Source organism: Melospiza melodia, chromosome 4 (assembly GCF_035770615.1).
Source record: "Melospiza melodia melodia isolate bMelMel2 chromosome 4, bMelMel2.pri, whole genome shotgun sequence".
Lineage (NCBI taxonomy): Eukaryota > Metazoa > Chordata > Aves > Passeriformes > Passerellidae > Melospiza > Melospiza melodia.
The window spans coordinates 77,457,333-77,478,454 of NC_086197.1; the positions used below are offsets into that span (position 1 = coordinate 77,457,333).

A 21,122-nucleotide genomic window follows, 5' to 3' on the forward strand; every position below is an offset into this window, starting at 1 on the left:
TTGTGTCAATCCTAACATGCCTTTTGCTGGTAGCCAGTGTGACTGCAATATGTTCCTCATGAGATGATCTTTAAACCAACTATACACACACACATATATACACATACACACACACCACTGGGGCTCAAAATGGCTCACAGTTACCGAAATCTAGATCTTTAAATCTAGTGCACACATGTCATGGCTGGTTCACATGCTCCTACTCCAACACCGCATTTATTTCTGAATGTAGCTAATTGTTTAAGCTCCACCAGACACATGACAGGTCACCTCTTCCAGGGTTTTCATCATCACATTTAAAAAGAGTTATTTCTCCTGACGGCTTTCAATTTTTACAACAGAATCTGTAAGAGGGTTATTTGTTAATGCATTTGAGCAGCATAATTGATACCACAGGTTCCTCTTTGTGTTTATCTACTTTAAATATGTGTCTATCTATATACAAGCTCAGATCAAAGATCTATATCAGCTAGCATCCTTAGTCCAACTACAGCAAGTAGAAGATATTTGAGAAAGAATCTTTAAACAGTGGATAAGAGGGTGGATTTGTTTCACTGAAAATGGCTCTTTGTGAGAGGAACTGAACTACATCATGATATACAATTAATTTATAACACACCCTCACTCCTGGGAAGGCTTATGGAAGGTGTAATTAAATGGGGCTCTGTCTACCCATAAAATGCAAAACCAAACCTTCTCAGAAGCTTTTTCTTGCTAGACAAGACTTGTAGGGTTTTTTTAGGAGCTTATTCCTACAATATCTACCTCATTTTATTTATTCACAAATGCAATTTGTTGTAAAATCACATGCAGCAGCTCCCATACACAGGATGAATAGGACAGTTTAGGCCATCAAAACACACTTGCTGAAACATCAGTTCCTCAAAAAATACTTGAATTAGCCTGAATAAAAATGTTAATTCTCTTGCAACTCAAGAATGGCCAGTATTTAAAGGGCAATTTATCAAAACTGTCTCATTAATGACAACAAATTATACAGCACTGCAAAAAGTCAGATAAAATGAATGGTTCATAGAAGTGCTGTGGTTTAACCCCAGCCAGCAGCTCGATCACCAGCTCACTCCCCCACAGTGGGGTGGGGGAGAGAATCGGAAGGGTAAAAGCCACAAAACTTGTGGGTTAATGTAAAGGCAGCCTAACACGTAAAGCAGAAGCCACACATACAAGCAAACAAAGCAGGGATTCATTCACCACTTCCCACGGGCAGGCAGGTGTCCAGCCATTCCCAGAAAAACAGGGCTCCATGACAGGTAACAGTGAGTAAGGAGGATGAATGCCATTACTCCACTGCCTTTCTTCTCTTCTTCCCCCAGCTTTCTATGCTGAAATGGTGTGTCCATGTCATATGCTGTGAGATATCCACCCCTGTGTCTGGGTCAGCTGGGATCAGCTGTCCTGGTTGTAACCCTTCCCATCTCCTTGTGCACCCCCAGCCTCCTCACTGGCAGGGTGAGGAGCAGAAAAGGACTCAACCTTGTATAAGTTCTGCTCAGAATAGCTAAAACATCCCTGTGCTACCAGCACTGTCCTCAGAACCAATCCGAAACACAGCCCCACACCAGCTACTGTAAAGAAAATGAACGTTACTTCAGCCAAACCAGCACAAAACATAAGTATTACTGAAACTATTAGAACCTCTTACAAAGCAGGTTTGATCTCCTGGTGTTGTGGGTAACCCAAACCATCATTGCATTCCTGGGGTGGGCACCATTTGGAAAGCCTCAGATGCCATTTTCCCTTTGTGTCCCTACACGGACAGCAGTGGGGGCCACCATCTCAGGAGAGGGTGGTACCCCACCAGTTTGGGTTCATTCCCCCTTTATTCCCCCTTCTTCGATTAAGCAATTTTGTATCTAGTGAGTATTTAGTGAGGGTTTTTTTGTTGCTGTTCCACTTGTTAGTAAACTGTTACTTCATCACTGATACCAACTCACACTTCCTCCTTATTGGTGGAAAGGGATTGGTTAAAACTCAGGGGAGGTAAACTCATTTTAGAGTGGACACCTTAAATTGTCTTAAACCAAGATACCCAGCAATGAAGGTTAATTTTAATCTGTAGAAAATATCTTCTTACAGAAACTACCATAAAGCCAAACATTTAGCAGGAGGATAAAACAAACATTCCTTTCAGGCATCTCCTTCAGACTAGATGAATCCTATCTACTTATACTATTGCTGTTATTGAATATGTAAAACTGAGCTATGAGTAGAATTAGTCAATTGTGAGGGAGAAAAAAAACATATATTTGCTACTGATACTGGTATCCCTGCCCATGGCAGAGAGGATGGAACTATGTGATCTTTTGGATACCCTTCCATGACTGTATGGTATCTGAAAACTAAAAAATTAAAATATCAATAAGTACAAAGGAGAAACAGGACAGACCTGTAGAAATATTTGTAACATACCAACCCATTGATTTTGAAATTTCTCATTGGTCCTGGTAGCTCCTGTCAGGAGTTTCTAAATCCAAAACAGATTTCAGGTCAAAACCTGGAATCAGACTTAGGGAAAGAAAAGACAAGCAAGCTTGAATACCCATGGAATACCTAAGAGCTCAATTCCTATGTTTGGTTATGGAATGCTGATTACATTACAGGTCAGTATAATAGCTACAGTAACTGTTTTGCCATGTAAAACAACAAATGACAATGTGCTACACAGGGCACACTGACTGACTGGGCCAGTGCTTCCATGCTCCTGCCTCTGGAGGAATTCCACAGCAGGCACAGACAGTACTCTCAAGCAAAGGAGCAGAATTCAATTGAGGCACATCCTTCACTTTTCTAGTTTGACTGGGACCAAGAAACAATCTTTTTGCCAATCTCCGCTGGTAATTCCCACTCCAAAATATCACCACATCTAGGATCCAAGCAGAAAGACTTTTACTACTACACTACTCCTCCCAAGAAATGGTTAACAGCCTCTATATGACCTGACTATATTCCTGCTCATGGGAATTTTCCTGCTCACAATGAGTAACTGGAAAAAATTATGTATATTTTCTGAGGGGAAGCTTTTTAACTTTCTGGAACTTCAGCTTCTTTTTAAAGGTGCCTTTTGTAAGCCAAATTATAGCTGTACTAATACATTCTTGTCCACAAGAATGTGCATATTACCATATATCTTAAAGCTAGTAACAAAATAATTAAGCCTGCTTAAACACTGTGTATATATAAGCATATATCAATATATAGGATGATATCATTTTAAAAAATAGCAACCACATTCAGCAATGTATATACCAAGTAAGCCATCTAAAGGGGTATTTTTATTCCAAACACATAAAAGATTGGTACAAGAGTAGCGGCTGCTCTCTTGTCAAAGTGACCTTTACGTATTCTTGAGGTGTTTTAACCATCCTGCTAAAATTAGGACTAACTCTTGAATTCGCAGGACACAAATAAAGCTGGGTTGGTTTTGTTTAATTTTTCCTTCTAAGGAGCAGCAACGTGACAAGAGCAGTAAGTGACTAAACTACAATGGAGGACTCCTTTAAGCATCTGCTAGCCAGAAAAACCAAGATGCTTCATCTCTCTTGCATCTATGAGGCATATATACATATATATAAATATACACATGCATTGATTTTGTGTAATTCACTGTAGCACAGTTTTAATACTGTGCAAGATTAGATATTTTTGTGAACACAGCACAGGAAATTGAAAACAACACTGAACTACCCTAAGCTGTGACCCACTAGGAGTGCAATCATGCTTTTGTGGAAATACTGTAACAGAAAAGTAGCCCTGAGCTAATTCATGGCTCAGGTTCCCATGGGGTGTTCCCTTTATCAGAAAGGCTGCTAGTTCCTAAATCCCTGCACTGCTTAGCAGGCACACCTGCATGGAAAAAGTCAAGATCCAAGAGTACCTCAAGGCAAAAAGCATCCATGGATAATGTGGAGGTATCTGAGGAATAATTTCCAAGGAACAGTATGAATGAAGGTTAAACACAGTAAAAACAGTATTTTATGGGAAATAGGGGGAATAGATTATCACCTAATGATAGATTAAAAATTTTAGGGAGCACCTGGATTGTGCTCTTAATATAAATAATTCACATTGCTGAAAAGGTACAACAGAGTCCAGTATGAGCTCTGCCTTTAGTCATTGTTCACACCTCCCAGAAATTCTGTGCTATTGGTACCAGTTAATTATGTCTGAGGCACATTTAAAACACATTCTTAAACAACTCAAAAATACCACATACACTGTTTTTTCCCCCCAGAATGATACTAATTCTCATAGATAATGCTAGAAACAAACCCCTGTCTTTATGCAGGGTTATTTATTAAAATAGAGCCCCTGAATTTCCATGACATTCAGAGACGCAATGTGGTGCTGCGTCAACACAAGACTTAAATATCAAACAATCAAATATAGAAAAAGAAACCATATGCAGAAGCAGAAAATCTTAATACCAACTAATGTGTATGCATGTATGCTCATATATAAAAATTTTTTCACCATCTCTCTCCAGCTTTTGTACTTGAGATACATTGCACCATTTGAAATTATTTCCAAATCTGGACTTAAAGTGTCCTCACAATTATTTTCCAAACAATTTGCTTTCATCTCTGATGGCAGAATGAAATAAAGAAACAAGAGTAGTAAAAGAAGATGGAAAGTGATAACAGACTCACACATTGTAGACCTGGGCATCTTGATAGACACCAAGTCAAACGTAAACCAGAAATGTGCCCTTGCAGTACAGGAGGCCAGTTACATCCCTGGGATGCATTAGACAGAGTACTGCAGCAGGATGAGGGAAGTGATCCTTTTCCTCTCTACTCAGCACTGGTTATACCCCACTTGGACTTGATAAAGGACTGGATAGAATGCTCTGACAGCTGGGTCTGTTTCGTTTGGAGAAGAGAAAGCTCAGAGGGGATCTTAGGAATAAATCAGAATATATCTAAAGAGAGGGTGCAAAGAGGACATTCAAGCAAACTTCAGTGGTTCTAAGTGAGGCAATGGACATAAACTGAAGCATAGGAGGTTCCCATTAAGCATCAGGGAACAAATTCTTCCCTGACAGAGGTGTCTGAGCACTGGCACAGGTTGCCCAGGGATGTTGTGAAATCTCTGTCCTTGGAGATACTCGAGAGCCATCCGGACATGACTCTGGGAAATCAGCTCTAGAGTAGTTAGACCAGATGACTTCTGGACTTTCCTATCAGCTCAACCATTCCATGATTTTGTGATTATGTGCAAGTACCACATACAGGCAGCCCAGACAGCCAGCTAGGTCATTTGGGTCTTTATGGAAATATGTTTTTCTATAGTCTTTTCCATCTTCCACCTCTGTAAGTTAGCAACTGCCATGATGCAACATTCTGCCACTTGTGTGCTTCCCCAGAAGTTCCAAATAACTATAATTAATGAACTATCCCTCACAACAACATGTGACATGTTTTTTTGTGAGCTAGAGGGTCAAACTTGAAGGTACTGTACCTTTTTATCAACTTCCGTAGTCTTGCACTGAAGTTGCAAGGCTACAGCTTCACAAATATGATCTCCATCTCCTTTGTGGTCTAGAGTTCAACACGATTTAGAAGCAACAAAGAATTTATTTGAGTCTCCTGCATTTAGAGTGCTGATGTCTGGAGTACTGATTCTAAGTAAACGAGATACTGAAAGTCAAGTGTAACCCATTTCTGTGCTTAAAATGATATTGAATCATTGAGCTCCTTTAGAACAGAAATCATAGGGATATATTAAGACATCTTGGGCTGTTAGTAGTGAACCTTCAGGCTACAGAAAATGCATTATTAGCTTGACTCTAGAGGTATCCAAGCCCTTTCTTTGCTGTTGCGAATGGTAATAGTGAGTTGAGTAAACTTTACTCAGAGTGATGGCTAAAAGAACAGTTCTTTGAGATGAGCAGCTCTCAGGTTTGAAGATGCTGATGGACATTGCAAAATATGTCTTTAAACATTCTCTTACTATACCAAAATCTTTTTAACATTATTGTGGAATGAGGGGGAACAATGACAGTATGCTTTTTCAAAAACTGTTGAATAAACAGTTGTGTTATGCTGTTTTAAAAACTAGAACACCGAGTAGCGAATATTTTGACTAATTAATGTGGATTTTAGCTTCTGGGCAAGTGATTTCACTGAATTAAATGAATAAAAAATCTGAAATAGCAAAGGGCTAAAAAGATTGATGATGTGGGTGTCACTAAAAGGTGACATTGAGAGTACAACAAAGGAAGGGTAATCTTATCCTTTGGTATGGTCTGGAGTTTACACAATCATTAAGGATATAATCAAAAGCTCACAAAAAAAAAAACCACCAGTTTGCTTTCACTGGCCTTGGATAAACAGCCTATTCTCTTTGTGCTGTTTAAGAATCTCTTCTCATTTGAGGGCAATATGATAGTTACAAACAAGGTTGTTCAAGGTGATAGCAAAAGGAGGATTAGCATGCCAACTTATCTCTGCTCCCCACACAGATGGGGCCAGAGGCATCAATCATTTCTGATAAGATGTTCATATCATATTGACACAGACACAAAATGTATATCAATGAAAGAAAATCTCAACAGGCTCCATCTAACTGAAGTACTGCCTTGAAATTTTCCCACTAATAGTACTGCTATTTGGAAAAAAAGAAAATGGTTTAGAATGCTATCTAAGAACTATGGGTCATATTGCAGATTTAAGAATTTCTGCAGCAGTATGTTGGCATAAGACAGAGGCACAAACTCTACATAAATGTAAAGGTCAGCAAAGCAAGCGGGACTCTGAGCAGGAGATGATGCAGCATTTTTATGCATCCTCTTCAATGCCAGGAACAGGGGCCACAGCCTGAACTGAACAAATGTAGGCAGCAGCCTTAACACCTTCCATTCCCTTTTTTGTAATACACTACCCAGTTTTGCTGGTGTTTTCAAAATTCACCTGAAAAAAAACCCAGGCAAGATCTCTAGATGGTAATCTGCTACATATATTAATACAGCCCTATGGCATCTGCACTGGAAAGGTGGGAATTTCAGAGGACATGGGGATAACTTGATTTTCTGAACACAGTCACCTGGTAAATGTTATCCTTGGGCTTTTTGGCTTTGTTTTTTTTCATAGCAGCAGAATATTCTAATAGCAACAAATAAAGTTAACACTGCCTTGGTGAATAATGTACCTTGTCTGGAAAACAGCTAAGCTCTTATTTTGTCCCTTGCCACTTGTTAAACTGATTCTATTAAAAGCTAATAAGTGAGATATTTCCAGGATCTGATAAGAAAAAAAAAAATCTATATTTTTGATTAAATGATTGGTCTTCTTAGAGCTCCAGTGTAAATGGGCCCCCTGGCTATACTAAGGTCATCACTGCTGAAAAAAAATGCTGTATTGAGTAGCTGACAGTACATCTGTACAGAAAGCACAGACTGCCATCATAATCTTTAATTTCTCTGAAAAAGTACCGCTACAAAATTTGTAACTGTGTAACCCCTTGAAGTAATTATCATTGGCTTTTTAAGTGTGATCTTACTGCTGAAAGAAAAGTTTGTTTCACTAACTTCTGTTTGGGTAAGAGAAAAAGATATCCCCAAAGCCAACAATCATCACCTCACTGACTCTTCAGTACTCTTAAAGCTGGGACTCTGTATATTCACCTTCATATTCCAAGGAATAGAAAAACTTCTAAAACTTCACAAGTGACCACACACGCTACAAGGGATGCTAATAAAAACATCAGAACACAGGATTGTTGCAGTGTGCTGAAATGTTGCAATCAGATTTCCATTTTTTTTTGAGCTGTAACAATGGCCTATCTCTTACCTAAAGTTATTGTTTCTCATTGCTTGCACTCAGAGTTCCCTAATCCCTTTGAATCTAAATTGTTTTTGCAATGTGATTGTAAACAACTATGTCCCAAAGCACAGCTGAGTTACTCTCTTTTACAGAACTTTCCCCCATCCAAAGTATGATCCTGCAATATCCATCTTACAAGCACTATTTTATGATCTACATGATCAAGTTGAATTAGGTGCCTTTGAAGACAATCTTCTGATCATCTCCACATTTTGATTCACAAGCCAGACTAGAACATATGCTGCTGCCACTCAGTCCACACAACCACAGATTTAGTCCACAGTAAACATTTACACATTAACATTGAGTCTAGCATGAAGTTCTGCTCTACAAATCCACTCCTACAGGATGGCACTACTTGCATAAGTAAACAGCAGTCTTGGACTTGCAAACTGTTGATTTGCTAACAAAATTAGATTATATAAAAGCAAATCATCAAGGCTCTTTACCACATTGGTAAGTCCTTCTGATTTTGCTTTTCTCAAACATTTGTGCAACATACATGATTCCAGAACAGATTTTATAAAAGCATTTCTTTACCAGCGTGAAGCACCAGTACAGACCCCCACAGAGTATGTTTGAGCTCATATACTTTAGGAACCACTTCAAGTAGACAGCAAAAGCTCAGCAGTGGCCAGAAAAATAGGATTGAACTAAAAGACAAACAAATCTCATGAGATGTGACCATGGACCTCTTTCATTTTCCAACTACAGTAACAGCAACTCTCTACAACTGCACATGCCAAAATGCTTCCTTTAGGATTCTACACTAGTGAAATTACTTATAAAATTTAGGTGTCATCATTAGAGTATTTTACTTTCTTAAAGTAAAAGTGTTTTGGTTCTTAAAAAACCAAAAATACCCAAGGAACACAAAAACTGGACTTCTGACCTTAACAGAAATAAAAGAGGAACAGAAACACATGATTAGAAGATAAAACAGCACATAAGCCAAAGAATTTTACTGGAAAAAGCCAAATGGTTGTATCATGTTAAAGCAGTGCCACTCACACTTGCTCTACCCCACTCAGGGGCTATTACTGTTCTAGCAAAGCAGCAGGAAGGGGAGAAAAATAGAACATGATACAAAAACACACCAGGGAAAACTCTAGGAACCATCAGGGGCTGACTTCAGCTGTTTATTGCTAATTTAAGCAATAGCAAAAATTATTCCTAGCAGCTAGTTTAGCCAGAAAATATGGATATATACATATGCATACAGATCAAGTGAAATTAGCATGCACCAATTAAGTAGAAAATGAATGACTTACAACTGTAGCCTTAACAAGCACAAGCATGTCATGAGTCAGATTTAACTACTTGACTTAAATACTGACAGTTTTTGTGCTTCCATAGAAGTAAATAGTCAAATTCAAACAAAGCCTTTTAGAGGGGGAAGGCCCTTATTAGACAATTATTTTAATATAGGAACAGTCTGGAAAATAATATTATTGTTTATTATCAGGAACAATAAAGTCACAGATAAATCTGAATTTTATTATTACCCCTAACTTAATAAAATCCATTATTTTGGATGCCAACATATTTAGAAATAGTTATTTTTAACAGCTATTTCCAGCAACAAAAGAACAGTCTGGAGAAAAGTACAGTCTCATCCTGTCCCAAACAAATGGAAAATTATCCAAAAAGAGTATCTACATCTAGATTAGTAAAATGGATAGAAAACCATTCCTATGGCCCAAAGTGGGTGCTGATCTCACTAAGTTAGGTGTAAGCAAGGCATAACAGCCTTTACTAATCCAGATAAATCTTTAGACACAAAGTCTGAAAATAAACAAAACTTGAAGCATCACTGATTTTTTTCTGTCACTATCTGATACCAGATATCTGCTCTGGGGAAGTTACTAACGCCTTTCAAAATCAGTTTTTCACATCTCATGAAAAGCCTATTATCTAATTCTCAGTACATGTTGAAAAAATTATGAGCATTTATACCTGCTGTTTAAGATGAAAAAATATTTAATTGAGAGTAGTCTAGCTATAAATATATTTAATTTTTCATTTATTCATAGAATCATAGAATAGTTTGGGCTGCAGCACACCTTAAAGATCATCTAACAATGATCTATTCAAAACACTAAAGGAATACTAAGATACATTATCAAAAACAGAACAACTGGTAAATGATTTTATGGCTTTAGCTTCCATCTCTTTACTTATTTTAAGAGGTGCCATTCTAAAGATGCACTGGTAGATCCCACAATGAGAGCGTTTAATTAGGAGAATATTCCTTAACCACATTGCCTACCACAACATATCTGCTCTACTTAAACTACAAAAAAAATTCACCATATACTGAAAAACAGTAATTTTGTACATATATATATTTATCAGGTTTTTTTGATCTGCCTATCCTAAATCCTTTGCATATATTTAAGAGCAAATTCAGGGTGTTTTTTCCTATAGATTGCACTCTAAAGGGCTGATATTGAGAATTTATATCCTGTATGATTTCAATATCAACTCCTTCTGAATTTGAAGCCTCAACTTTACTGAGATCTAAAGTAGTGATACAGAAAACAAAAAAGTAGAATAGATTCATATCAAAATTACTTAAGGGTACACTGAGCAGCTCCTTAATCACTACCATCTATGGATCCTAAGGAGCTTTCCAAAATGTCCTAAAGAAGGCGCAGACATTTCACCAGCTGAATTGCTTTCTAGGCTTTGCTGACTCTAACTAGCAACTAGTTACTGGAGATGCAATTCACACAAAGATCTTAAGTTTAGACGTCTTTGGGGCTGGATTCCAATCCTAAAGTCCACTGATTCATCATTCTGAAATCAGACAAAAAGGAAAGCATTGGTTCTATGTCTTAATCTTGACATTTACTTGTGACTGCAGAAAGATACATCCATCTACACAGATTCCAGAGGTGATGCGGGTGGTCTGCTCCTCCCCCTGCCATCCACCTGAAGACATACTTGTACTTCATTTCAGGACTAATTCATGTCTAGTGATGCACAACTACTCAGGGAAACAAAAGATGATGAAGAGGAGCAAATTCTGAATTTAAATATAAAGCACTTCGGGGATTTTCCTTTTTTGTTTTTTTAATAAAGAGGAACAAAAGTGCAGTGTAGGTGAAGAATAGATTTATATTAGTAGGTGTGGTTCTTCCTTTAAGAGAAAAAAGACGCATGCCCGATTTCTCACTCTGCCTTTGAATATTCAAACTTACACCTCCTATCTGCCAAAGAATCTGAACTGTCTCTTAAGCCACAGCAATCTATATTATTATATTTTACAAGCCATAAAAGGAATTAAAACTACTACTGTTCTCCTTTTCCTCATCTGCTTGTCTCTACAATGACAAACAGTACCTACATTGCTTCATGTTAGATTACACTTCTGCCAAGAATAATTACTAAATGTAGCTCCTGTGGCAAAACATATGGGTCACAAGAATTAGAGAGAAGTTTTGTGCTGACATTCAGGCGCATAGCTTTCAATTTGATATCTAGTTTTTTTCCACTTTATACATCTGTATTCTTTTAATTTGTTTTTAGCAAGTAATAATACAATATTTCCTTATTAGACTCAATTCTGGTCCCACTAAGCCAACAGAAGAACTGTTAACACACTGTGCTTTCTCCTCATACCTTGGTTTGCCTCAGTTGTTACAGAATGCTTTTTTTCAGAGAGAATCTATAACTGTACAAGAAAAGGTTTAACTATCTTTCATTGCTCAGTGGATATTTTCTAAGTCTGATAATTTCTTAATATTGCACAAGAAAATAGTTTTAAATTGCTTATTATATTTATTATCGTTTAAAATGGGCTAAGTAAAATCCTATTCTTGTGCTATAATACAAAGCTCAGCTATCAAACCATATATTCCCTATGTTATGAAGTACCTTCCTTTCACCTGACTTTCCAAAGCATTGACTTTTCCACAGGGCTTTTTCTGGCACTAGTCTGGACTGGAAATATTATTCCTTTTTGGAGAGACTTTCCTCATCTCAGTATCCACAATTGCTATTCTGTTTACTGTGATACTTGGACAAATATTGCTGTTCAAACAGTTGAATATATGATACTGATAACATAAAACCAACAAAAAAAAAAAGCTGTGGAAAAAGATATCCAATCAATGAAAGAAGTAAACAGACAATGTTTTTTAGTCTTCCAACAATCTTTTAAAGCTGCTATTTTCAGTGCATATACCTGAGGATAGAAAAAATAAGATAGATTTCTTAGAGATAGATATATTGATATACAGAGAGCTTACAATTGCAGGTCCACCTGAGAAGAAGCTAAGTTAGTTTTAAAAAATTGTATTATTAAATTTGAATTCTGTACTCTCTCCAAAAGATACTTTAAGAGGCTACAAAGCTGACTTATGTCAACTTATATGAGGTAGACAATGAACACTCTATTATGCATTCAAACAGTCTCATTAAAATAAACAGGATTACCCACCCGAGGAAAGCTTGGTACACATACAGTTGTTGCAAAATTTAACATATAAAGCAGCAAAGTCCAAAGAAATAAAGTCCAAACAATTCTAATAATATAAGCAATGATTTGGAGAAATAAATTTTAAGTCATTTATATTCATATATCTTTACCTGGGCTAGTAAAAAAGTTTCATCTGTTCTTTTCATTACATTATTCCACAGGACCAAAAACAATGACTTGGGAAACCAATGGACAAAGGACACAGCTAGGTTCTGACAGATCCTAAGGTGTAAGGTGACAGATCCTAAGGTGTAAGGATCTGTCCTACAGTACACCCAGCTTTTGACCAGCCCTTTTGCTAGAAATGAGCACAAGAGTCGAGTGTCCATCCTCCTCAGCTCCACTGCTGCCCGTAGGCTTTGGCACCACTGCAGGGTGTGAACTGTGGGGGCTGAGGACACTGACTCCTCTCATGCATCAGCATCCTTCTGAGGAGATTGTTCATGTCAAACGTGCATCAGCAAGAGCCTAAAGATCTCTGAAACATCCCACCCATTTCTATTGAATAAAAAATACCCATTGTACCATACTGCTGTGCAACACAATCAACCAGCTTTGGTTTAAGTCTGTAATAAACCAGTTAAGTCACTTCCACATCTAGTCCAGACAGATCATATAAGGACCAATCTTGGACAACTCTGCAATCCAGAGTTCTTTCTGTGATACAGATATACCTTGCATTTAATTTGTTCTTGTGAAAGCTCTCTTAAGTTTAGCTTTTCCAGTACATGGAGAAATTTTTGTTTGTTTCTTGGGAGGGTTTTTTTGTTACGCTTGTTGGGGGTTTTTGTTAGAGTTTGGTATGTTTGTTTGAATTGCGGATGGTGCAAACTACCTTCACAAAGCTTATCCTGTCATTCCCCCCATACCCTAGAGAAGGCAGTTTGGATTTGTAACAACACATTTCTTCAAGGTTTGCCACTAATGGGATGAGGAAGTTTACAGCAGCTGAAAACAGATGCTGGAGTCAGGAATCAATAGCTAAAGGTCAGATCCCAGCAGGCACGTGAGAAACAGCTCTAGAATTTGTGCTTTCATATAACAGGAAATCAAATCCATTTGCTTTCACACCACCACCACCGCCTTAACCTTGTTTTCAGCAATCCATATCACCCCAAATTGTTTTCTGTCAAAGTCTGCAGCTCTCTTGTAAATCTATCACCTGCTGTGCCATTCATTGGAGTGAACACAAACAACATGTCCTGATGCACTTCTAATTCTCAGAAACGACAGGAAACTGAATTTTCGTGATGACTGTCTGAAGTGCCGACCAGAATGAAATGTCAGTATTTAACAGCTAACACTGTAACACTAGCTGAGTATACATGATCTCACTAACCATAAAAATTAATGTACTGAATATACTCTTCCTTCTAAGTACTGGTTACTTATTTTGCCTGCACTGCAAAGCACAGACGTAATTTTGTCAAATTCAGCCCAACTTCCACACAGTTCCCCAAACTCCTATTGCCATATTTAAGACAACAGCTGTGGAAAGGATTCAGGCAGGAGAAGCTCATGGAAAACCGCCTCCTGTGGGAGGGCCCCCAGGCTGGAGCAGAGGAAGAGTGTGAGGAGTCCTCCCCTGGAGGAGGAAGGAGCGGCAGAGTCAATGTGTGACCAACTGACCACAGCTCCAGTTTCCAGTCCCCTGTACTGCCAGGGTGGACAAAGGAGAGAAAATCAGGAATGAAGTTGAGCACAGGAAGAAGGGAGAAGTGGGAAGGAAGATGTTTGAAGGTTTGGGTTTATTTCTCATTATCCTACTATAATATGATTGGTAATAAATTCATTTTCCCCATGTCAGGTCTGTTCTATCTGTGATGTTAGTTGGTGAGTGATCTCTCCCTGTCCTTATCTTGACCCATGAGCCTTTTGTTCTATTTTCTGTCCCCTGTCCAGATGAGGAGGGGAGTGACAGGCTGTGGCGGGCTGCAGGCCAGGGTCAACCCACCGCACCCATCACCACTGCACAGCCACTCAATGGTTCAGACTTCCTGGCCTGTTCCTCAAAGGGAACTCGCTGAGCTCTCGCACTAACTGTACTCTCCTCCTGTGCTCATATTTCTTAAATGCACAGTGGCTTCACTACTAATCACTCCCATGTTCTCTCTCTTAGCCAGAATTCTGAAAATAGAAGTAGCTATTGAATATTTTAAAAATCAAAGGTTATCAGGTCTCTCACAGAATTTAAACTCTAGGAGAGATTGATTTTGACAGTTTCACTGAAGAACCAGCACCTTCTCATAGAAGCAAAGTCTCCTTTTATAAAAAATACGCATAAGTCACTGACTAAGCATTTATTGGAGCCCTCCAATCTCGTGCACCGAGGAGAATTTCTCTTATAAATATTACAGAGAAAGCAAAAGTTCAAAGTTTTGAAGGTGCACTGATTAGGAGAGATGAAAATAGGGATACTTCAAAATTACCATTCTCTATATGTATATAAACTTCTCTACAAAGAAAAAAAACAACTGGAAAGTGAAATAAGTAAACAAGACAGATGCATACATTTTTGAATACCTTAAATAACACTACAAACCATTAGACATAGCAACTGAATTTCAGAAGGAGGCAAAATATTCTCATGAAAGAAACCCACCTTGCCTTTGCTTCTAAATGTGGAATTTGTTACCTGTATCAAAATATACAGATTTTATTGTAAAACTTATGTAAAATCAGTATTTAAATAGAAATCATATGGTACCTGATGGGTCGATTTTCTTTACTATCAAAGAGTGAAAAGATTACTTCCAGTTCCTCTCCCAGATTGGAGCACATTAAACTCTTCATCTGAACAAAAAGATGGTGGCTGCTAGCTGGTACTGGTGTGTCTTTTTTCCGATGGCGATGTTCCATCTAAAAACACCAGAAAAACAGTGACCAGTTTGAGTCAATTACAAAATCCTCAAAACAAAAAGTGGTAAAATATGTAACGAAGAACTACTTTCTTATTCCAAATTAGTATTTTTTAAAATTAATACTAACTTGTATTTTTTCCTTTCTCTTTTTTTTTTTCTTTTGCATCTGAGAAGGAAAACACAGGGAATTTACTTTCCCAGTGTTACATTTCATCATAGTTATCTCTAGGTGAAAAACAGTAATCTCTAGAAGTCTGGTTTTTTTTTTTCCTCTGAAAGTGTGGAGCCACTTTAAAGCTTTGTGCTATAACAACATAGTATTTCTTAGCTCGTTTAAGCGGTTAATGATCTGATATTCCACTATTCAAACACATACAAAAATGCTTTTGCAGAAGATTAAATATCAGTATTTTAAACTGGGGAAAAGCAATCATACCTGCATTCTATGATCTCTGGTAAACTGCTTTGTACAAGCTAATAAATTGTCTTGATTTGATGTCACAATTTATACCTTCTGCATTTTAGTTACCCATTAAATGAAGGACAATATTAAGTTGTGCTATCCCTCTCTTCCAGTATAACAAAAATAATTTTAAACAGCAATCTTTCTAAGTTACATAGTCTTCATACTGAGGTTATCTTTTTTCCAAGTACACTCCATGAGTGCCATTACTAGTTTTCTGGGTCATTTTTCCTCTGTATGTTTCCTCTTGTGATTAATGGTTCCTCACCATATTTCATCTAGCGCTTCAACAGGATTCCATAATATCACAAATCCCTTTGAAATTACTCAAAGGTATACTGATTCTAGCACAAAGAATTTACTATTAGTCTTGACCCTACAAGTCAACAATACCAGTAAAATACAAATTAAAAATTATTACAAAAATACGTTATTTCAGATCCACAAAAATTGTAGCAATTGATGTTTTTGGGGGGTTTGAACTTAAATACAAAAGTTGTAATAAATAAAATTCAGCTTAAATACAAGTTTAGTCTTAAGCACATAAAGCTCAGAACTCTGTATCTGTAGCAGCTGAAGTACTTAAATATGAGCCAAAGCCAACATAAATGAATTGGCAAGTTTTCTTAGACCTTGCTGGAGATTTAATCAGAATGAGAAATATCAGTGCTGATTTTAGTAGATCAAGATGGGCTTTTAGACCCAAAGGAAAGCTTTCTTATGCAATTTAACTGCTATTTACATTAATATATTAGAAAGTACCAAGAGCCCAGTATGATTAATTGTGACAATATTATACCATTATTATATTTCCACAAAGCTTATCTAGACAGGCTCATAAGCCAGGTAAAGCTCTAATGATAAAGAGTCCCATAAGCTTTTATCGATGATTAAATTCATATTAACATATTAGCATAATTTTAAAGGTATATGAGAAACCAAAACTTTTAACAAATAAGATTTAAGCATGTATGCAAAGAGAAATTTAATATCAAATCAAAGAATTTCATACATATTTAATGATGACATAGCTGTTAAAAAAATTTCTTTCCTTATAGTAAAACTCATTGCATTATGAAATGCCAATATATTGGATCAAAAAAGGTACTTTCAGTTAAATAGAAGAGTGGACTTTCAGTACGTAATTTGAGAGCAGAAGCATCAAACATTACATTCACCTACCAGCCTGTAGAGCTCTGTAATGCTGATCTCTTCAGGATCCACCATAGCATATTCTTTTCTTGGAACTAAGTCAAGTCCCAGTTGTCTGTATGAGAAATGGAATAACAATAAGTAGCTTCTACTTTCAAAAGAAACAAACTAGCTCTGCATGCGTTTGTTCTTTATTTGAATAAACAATGCACACATTAATTTGTACTCTAGAATTAGTTGACTTTGGTTTTATTTTGATGTATTTTGGCTGTAACCACCATTCACATTTGACTCATTCCCTTTCTCCACTTTGCAACATTAATACAATGTTTTCCCACATTTTTTAAATCTGTTTCACAAAGTGGACAATGTGCAATCAACTTTGTCCTTTGTACTATTGTGAGCATTTCAGTGTGAATGCACTAGTACCGTCAACTTGAATAACAACCACGGAAAGGAAGATAAAAAGAAAATCCATCAAATACTAAAACATCAGCTTATTTTCAGTTTGGGGTGGATGGTATCAAAAATGCTAGCCTGTATCCCCTGAACAAAATAAGGAAATGAGCTTGAATCAACAGCAACACAATTTATTTCCAGCACAGCAGCAAGCAATAATGTTTAAGAATGCATAAGGACATGGAGGCAGTCATTTTAGGAATTTAGTCAATTTAGGAAAATTCAAAATATTATAAAGTTTTTCAAACATATGTTTTAAGGAGCAGGAACTCTCCATGTAAAAAACTTCACAATTAATTTCTTTCAGTTACTGCAAAATTCTAAGTAGACAGGTAATCATACACATTTACTCACAACCCTTTCACTCTGTTAGATATTTATGCTGTCAGACAGCTGTAGAAACTCTGAGGTAATCCTACTACTGAATATTGCTTCCTTTAGTTAGCATTTATCTGTATAAACATATGCTAAAGAAGAGACTTTGGAAACAGCACCTAAATACCAGAGGGCATTTTAAACATTTTCTTGCTTAAAAAAAAATTAAGACAATAAAACTTGTGTAAGCTCATTTCAGTTATTCAGACTAAAGGAAGATGCAGAGCGCAGTAGCTGAATGTATGTTAGAGATGCCCAAGTAGGAACTAAATTGTGTGACCAAGTTAGAAAAGAAGCAATGTCAACCAACATAGTTTCAGTTAGAACACAAAGCTCTGCTGAATGCATCATCCAGGCATCATGTGTATTAGAAAGACGTAAAATGCTGCTTCAGATTGGAATAAGTACTGGAATTGGAATAAGTAGTATCTTATGGATAGTACTACTGCTACATAACTTACACAGATGTAAAAAAAGCAGAACAAAACAATAATCCACTTTTCACTGTTAAAACACAGTGGGCAGAAAAACAATGAAGGAGAAAGTCCAATGGAAAAAAAAAGTAACACTTGTTAGAAATTTGTTCTTTATTTCACCATTCGGCAATCAGCCTAAAGAGCTGGCTTTGCAGTTTGACCACATTTGATGTGTGTACATTGACTCACTCGTTGCCCCAGTCCAGCCGAGCCGTGATGTGGCGCTTGACGTCCTTCATGCGGTCGTGGGTGAGGTGGCCAACGAGGACCTGCCTCCGCAGGTCCAGGATCTCGTTCATTATGTGCCACAGCCGGTGGAAGAGATCCCCCTCATTCCTCTGTGAGACACAAACATGATTGCCTCTGCATCACCTGATAACCAGGATACCAGCTTATAGACTGATAATCCTAATAAATATATACATGAGGAAACAAGGAAAACCCCCTTTTCCCCTTACTTAGTCTTTTATTCCCCATCACACTGTGACCATTTTACCTGCATGTGAGCATGTGCATATAAAATAATTTCAGACCTGCCACAGACCTTGTCTATGCACCACACCCATCCCAATACTCCAGTCCAACTCCTTGTGTCTCTCTTACATTTAACCTAATGTACATGACAGGTATGACAAAAATTCAACAAAAAACATTCACGTGTTGCATGACACAGCATTGTTTTATTCCAAGAGTATGTTCACTCTGCGCTGCTGTCTCATCCAAACTGAATATATCACCTACATTTCAAGACTACTTGAACTCATACACATAAGGGATAGAAAAAGCAATAGCTCTGAGCATTCAAACACTGAACCACAGAGTTAATTTATTTTAACTTTCCCTTGCATTGATATAACCTTACATACTACCACCTTATCATAAATAAATAGTATCACACAGACAGAATCTTGTCCACACAGTTCTTCTTTATCTAATTGTGAAGTAGGAGAAATTACGTGAATATGACTGCTTTGAAACCACATCCTCCTACTCTAATTATATACCAGCTATGGGCATAACAATTTCCCATAAATGCACCTCTGTTCTGGAAAGATCTATTAACTCTTCCTTCACTAATTCTAAGTAATTTTACATTGTTTTTTTTAGAACCTTTAGGTTGAGAAATTACTACAACCTTCATCTAAGTGATTCATCACACAAAATTGAAGAAACACTCCTGTTAAGATTTGTTCTGTTAATTCTCGCCAAAAACCATAAGTCTATTTCCCTTTGTTTTCTTCCTATGAATAAAAGGCATAAAAATAAAGTTCAGCTAGTTCTGCTGCATAAGTTAAACCTAAAATTCATTTAGAAGCACCATTACTCTCCATCAACAACTTTTATATTCCAAGCACTCTGAAAAATCGCAATTTGATAGATCTGCTCTTTTTACTTCACATTCTTTCACTTCATAAGCTCACTAAAAGGGCATTAATTTATTATTTGTCTTGGCTTTCTGTCTGGAAAGGAAGAAAAGCAGGGTAATTTTGAACATGCAATAACAACAGCAGTGAAGAAAATTTTTGCCAAAAAGAGCTGTGCAACTGCTGCAACAAAAAGAGGGAAATATGAATGTTCTATGTAAAAGTAAACCAAGGGAAAAAAGGTCATAGAATTAGTAACAGGAGACAAAAAGGAGCTTGTAGGAACATTATAGAGAGCTATACTGACAGTATGTTTTTACAATTTTCCATCAGACACTATAGAGCTTTAAAGCTATAAAGCTTTCATTTCTGCAGTCAAAAAACCAAATTGGATAAACAGTAATTCAGGTGCATCTTTGGTCCTGGTATCTGATAAGTTCTACTGAAGTATATTATTATTATTCACATGAATACAAGAGACACACTAATAACAATAAAATAAGATTTCAAGGCATTAGTAAAACAATTTTAAAAAAACCTGAATGTTTTGGATTTTTTCTGAAATATATACCTCAACTAAACTAGACCATCTAAACAACAGTGCACCTTTTGAGATCACACTTATTAAGTCAAAGCAATAGTATTCAGGATACTTACCACATACAGTTGTTTCCACATTGTTCCCCAGTCTCTTAGAGTGGATGTCATTTCTGTAATAACAGAATCTTCTGTTGGAATAACCATTTCAAATTGTCTGTAACATGCAGAAGAACACATGATATTGCACAAGCATTACTAATCCCATTGCAGTTACTAATATGTAGACTTCCTACTGCCAACAGTGATATCTGTCAACCTACATGAGTGCTCCCTTCAGACCATGACACTTTTTATTTGTTGATTTATTGAATCCCCATGGAAAAACTTTGGGTGAAAATAGCTTAATCCCCATGCAAAGTCTTGGCCCCAGAGAAGTCAAGGTGAGTTTTTTCTACTATGAGATAAGCATATAAAAACCAACTTTCATAGCAGAATAAATCCCATAGTTTCCAGGGGGATCTTGACACTTCAGCTTTTCATGCCTGGATTACTTTTTTCATGGTATCTTGTCTCTCTTGCTAAATTAACATAACAATGTGACAGCTCTTGGCCATGATGTGCAGCAGGCAACATGGCCTGAATGGGAAACTAACTAACAAAGGAAATAGATGCAATAAAGATTGAAATCCATGCAAACACTCTCATGGTGTCCACTAACAAAAACTATTCTGCCTTTAAATTTTATTTTATTGTGATGGCTTACAATTTTGTTTCACCGAGCCTTCAGTTTTAGTTACAACTTGAAAAGGAAAAAGGGATCCTAGGGCATGACAAATCACATGTGGCTGTAACTTCATAGTGGACAACAGGGAGCTTAACAGTAACATGGGGACATTTTCACCCGTGAGAATGAAACTTGTTTTAATATTATTACAGTCTTCATTATTATTTCTGCCCATTATGAATAATGGATCTCCAACACACTCATTTATGCTCCTAAAACAAAGGGCCACTTCATGTTCAGGCATCCAGCTATTATGAAAAATGTTCTTACCTAAACAGTTTTCAAACTGTTTTGCATCAGTTCTCTACTAATAAATCCAAATGA

General features: G+C 37.0%; 1 protein-coding gene across 4 annotated transcripts in view; it reads right to left on the reverse strand.

Annotated features, from left to right (window-relative positions):
• The window catches only part of DOCK4 (dedicator of cytokinesis 4), a 223,059-nt gene that overhangs the window by 117,097 nt on the left and 84,840 nt on the right, over positions 1–21,122 (reverse strand). For all 4 annotated transcript variants that reach the window (XM_063155266.1, XM_063155267.1, XM_063155265.1 and 1 more), the window contains 4 exons: positions 20,132–20,228; positions 18,300–18,448; positions 16,831–16,915; positions 15,032–15,183 (listed from right to left, as the gene is read on the reverse strand). In XM_063155266.1, coding sequence (XP_063011336.1) covers positions 15,032–15,183; positions 16,831–16,915; positions 18,300–18,448; positions 20,132–20,228 — 483 coding nt within the window. The remainder of the gene's footprint in view (positions 1–15,031; positions 15,184–16,830; positions 16,916–18,299; positions 18,449–20,131; positions 20,229–21,122) is intronic.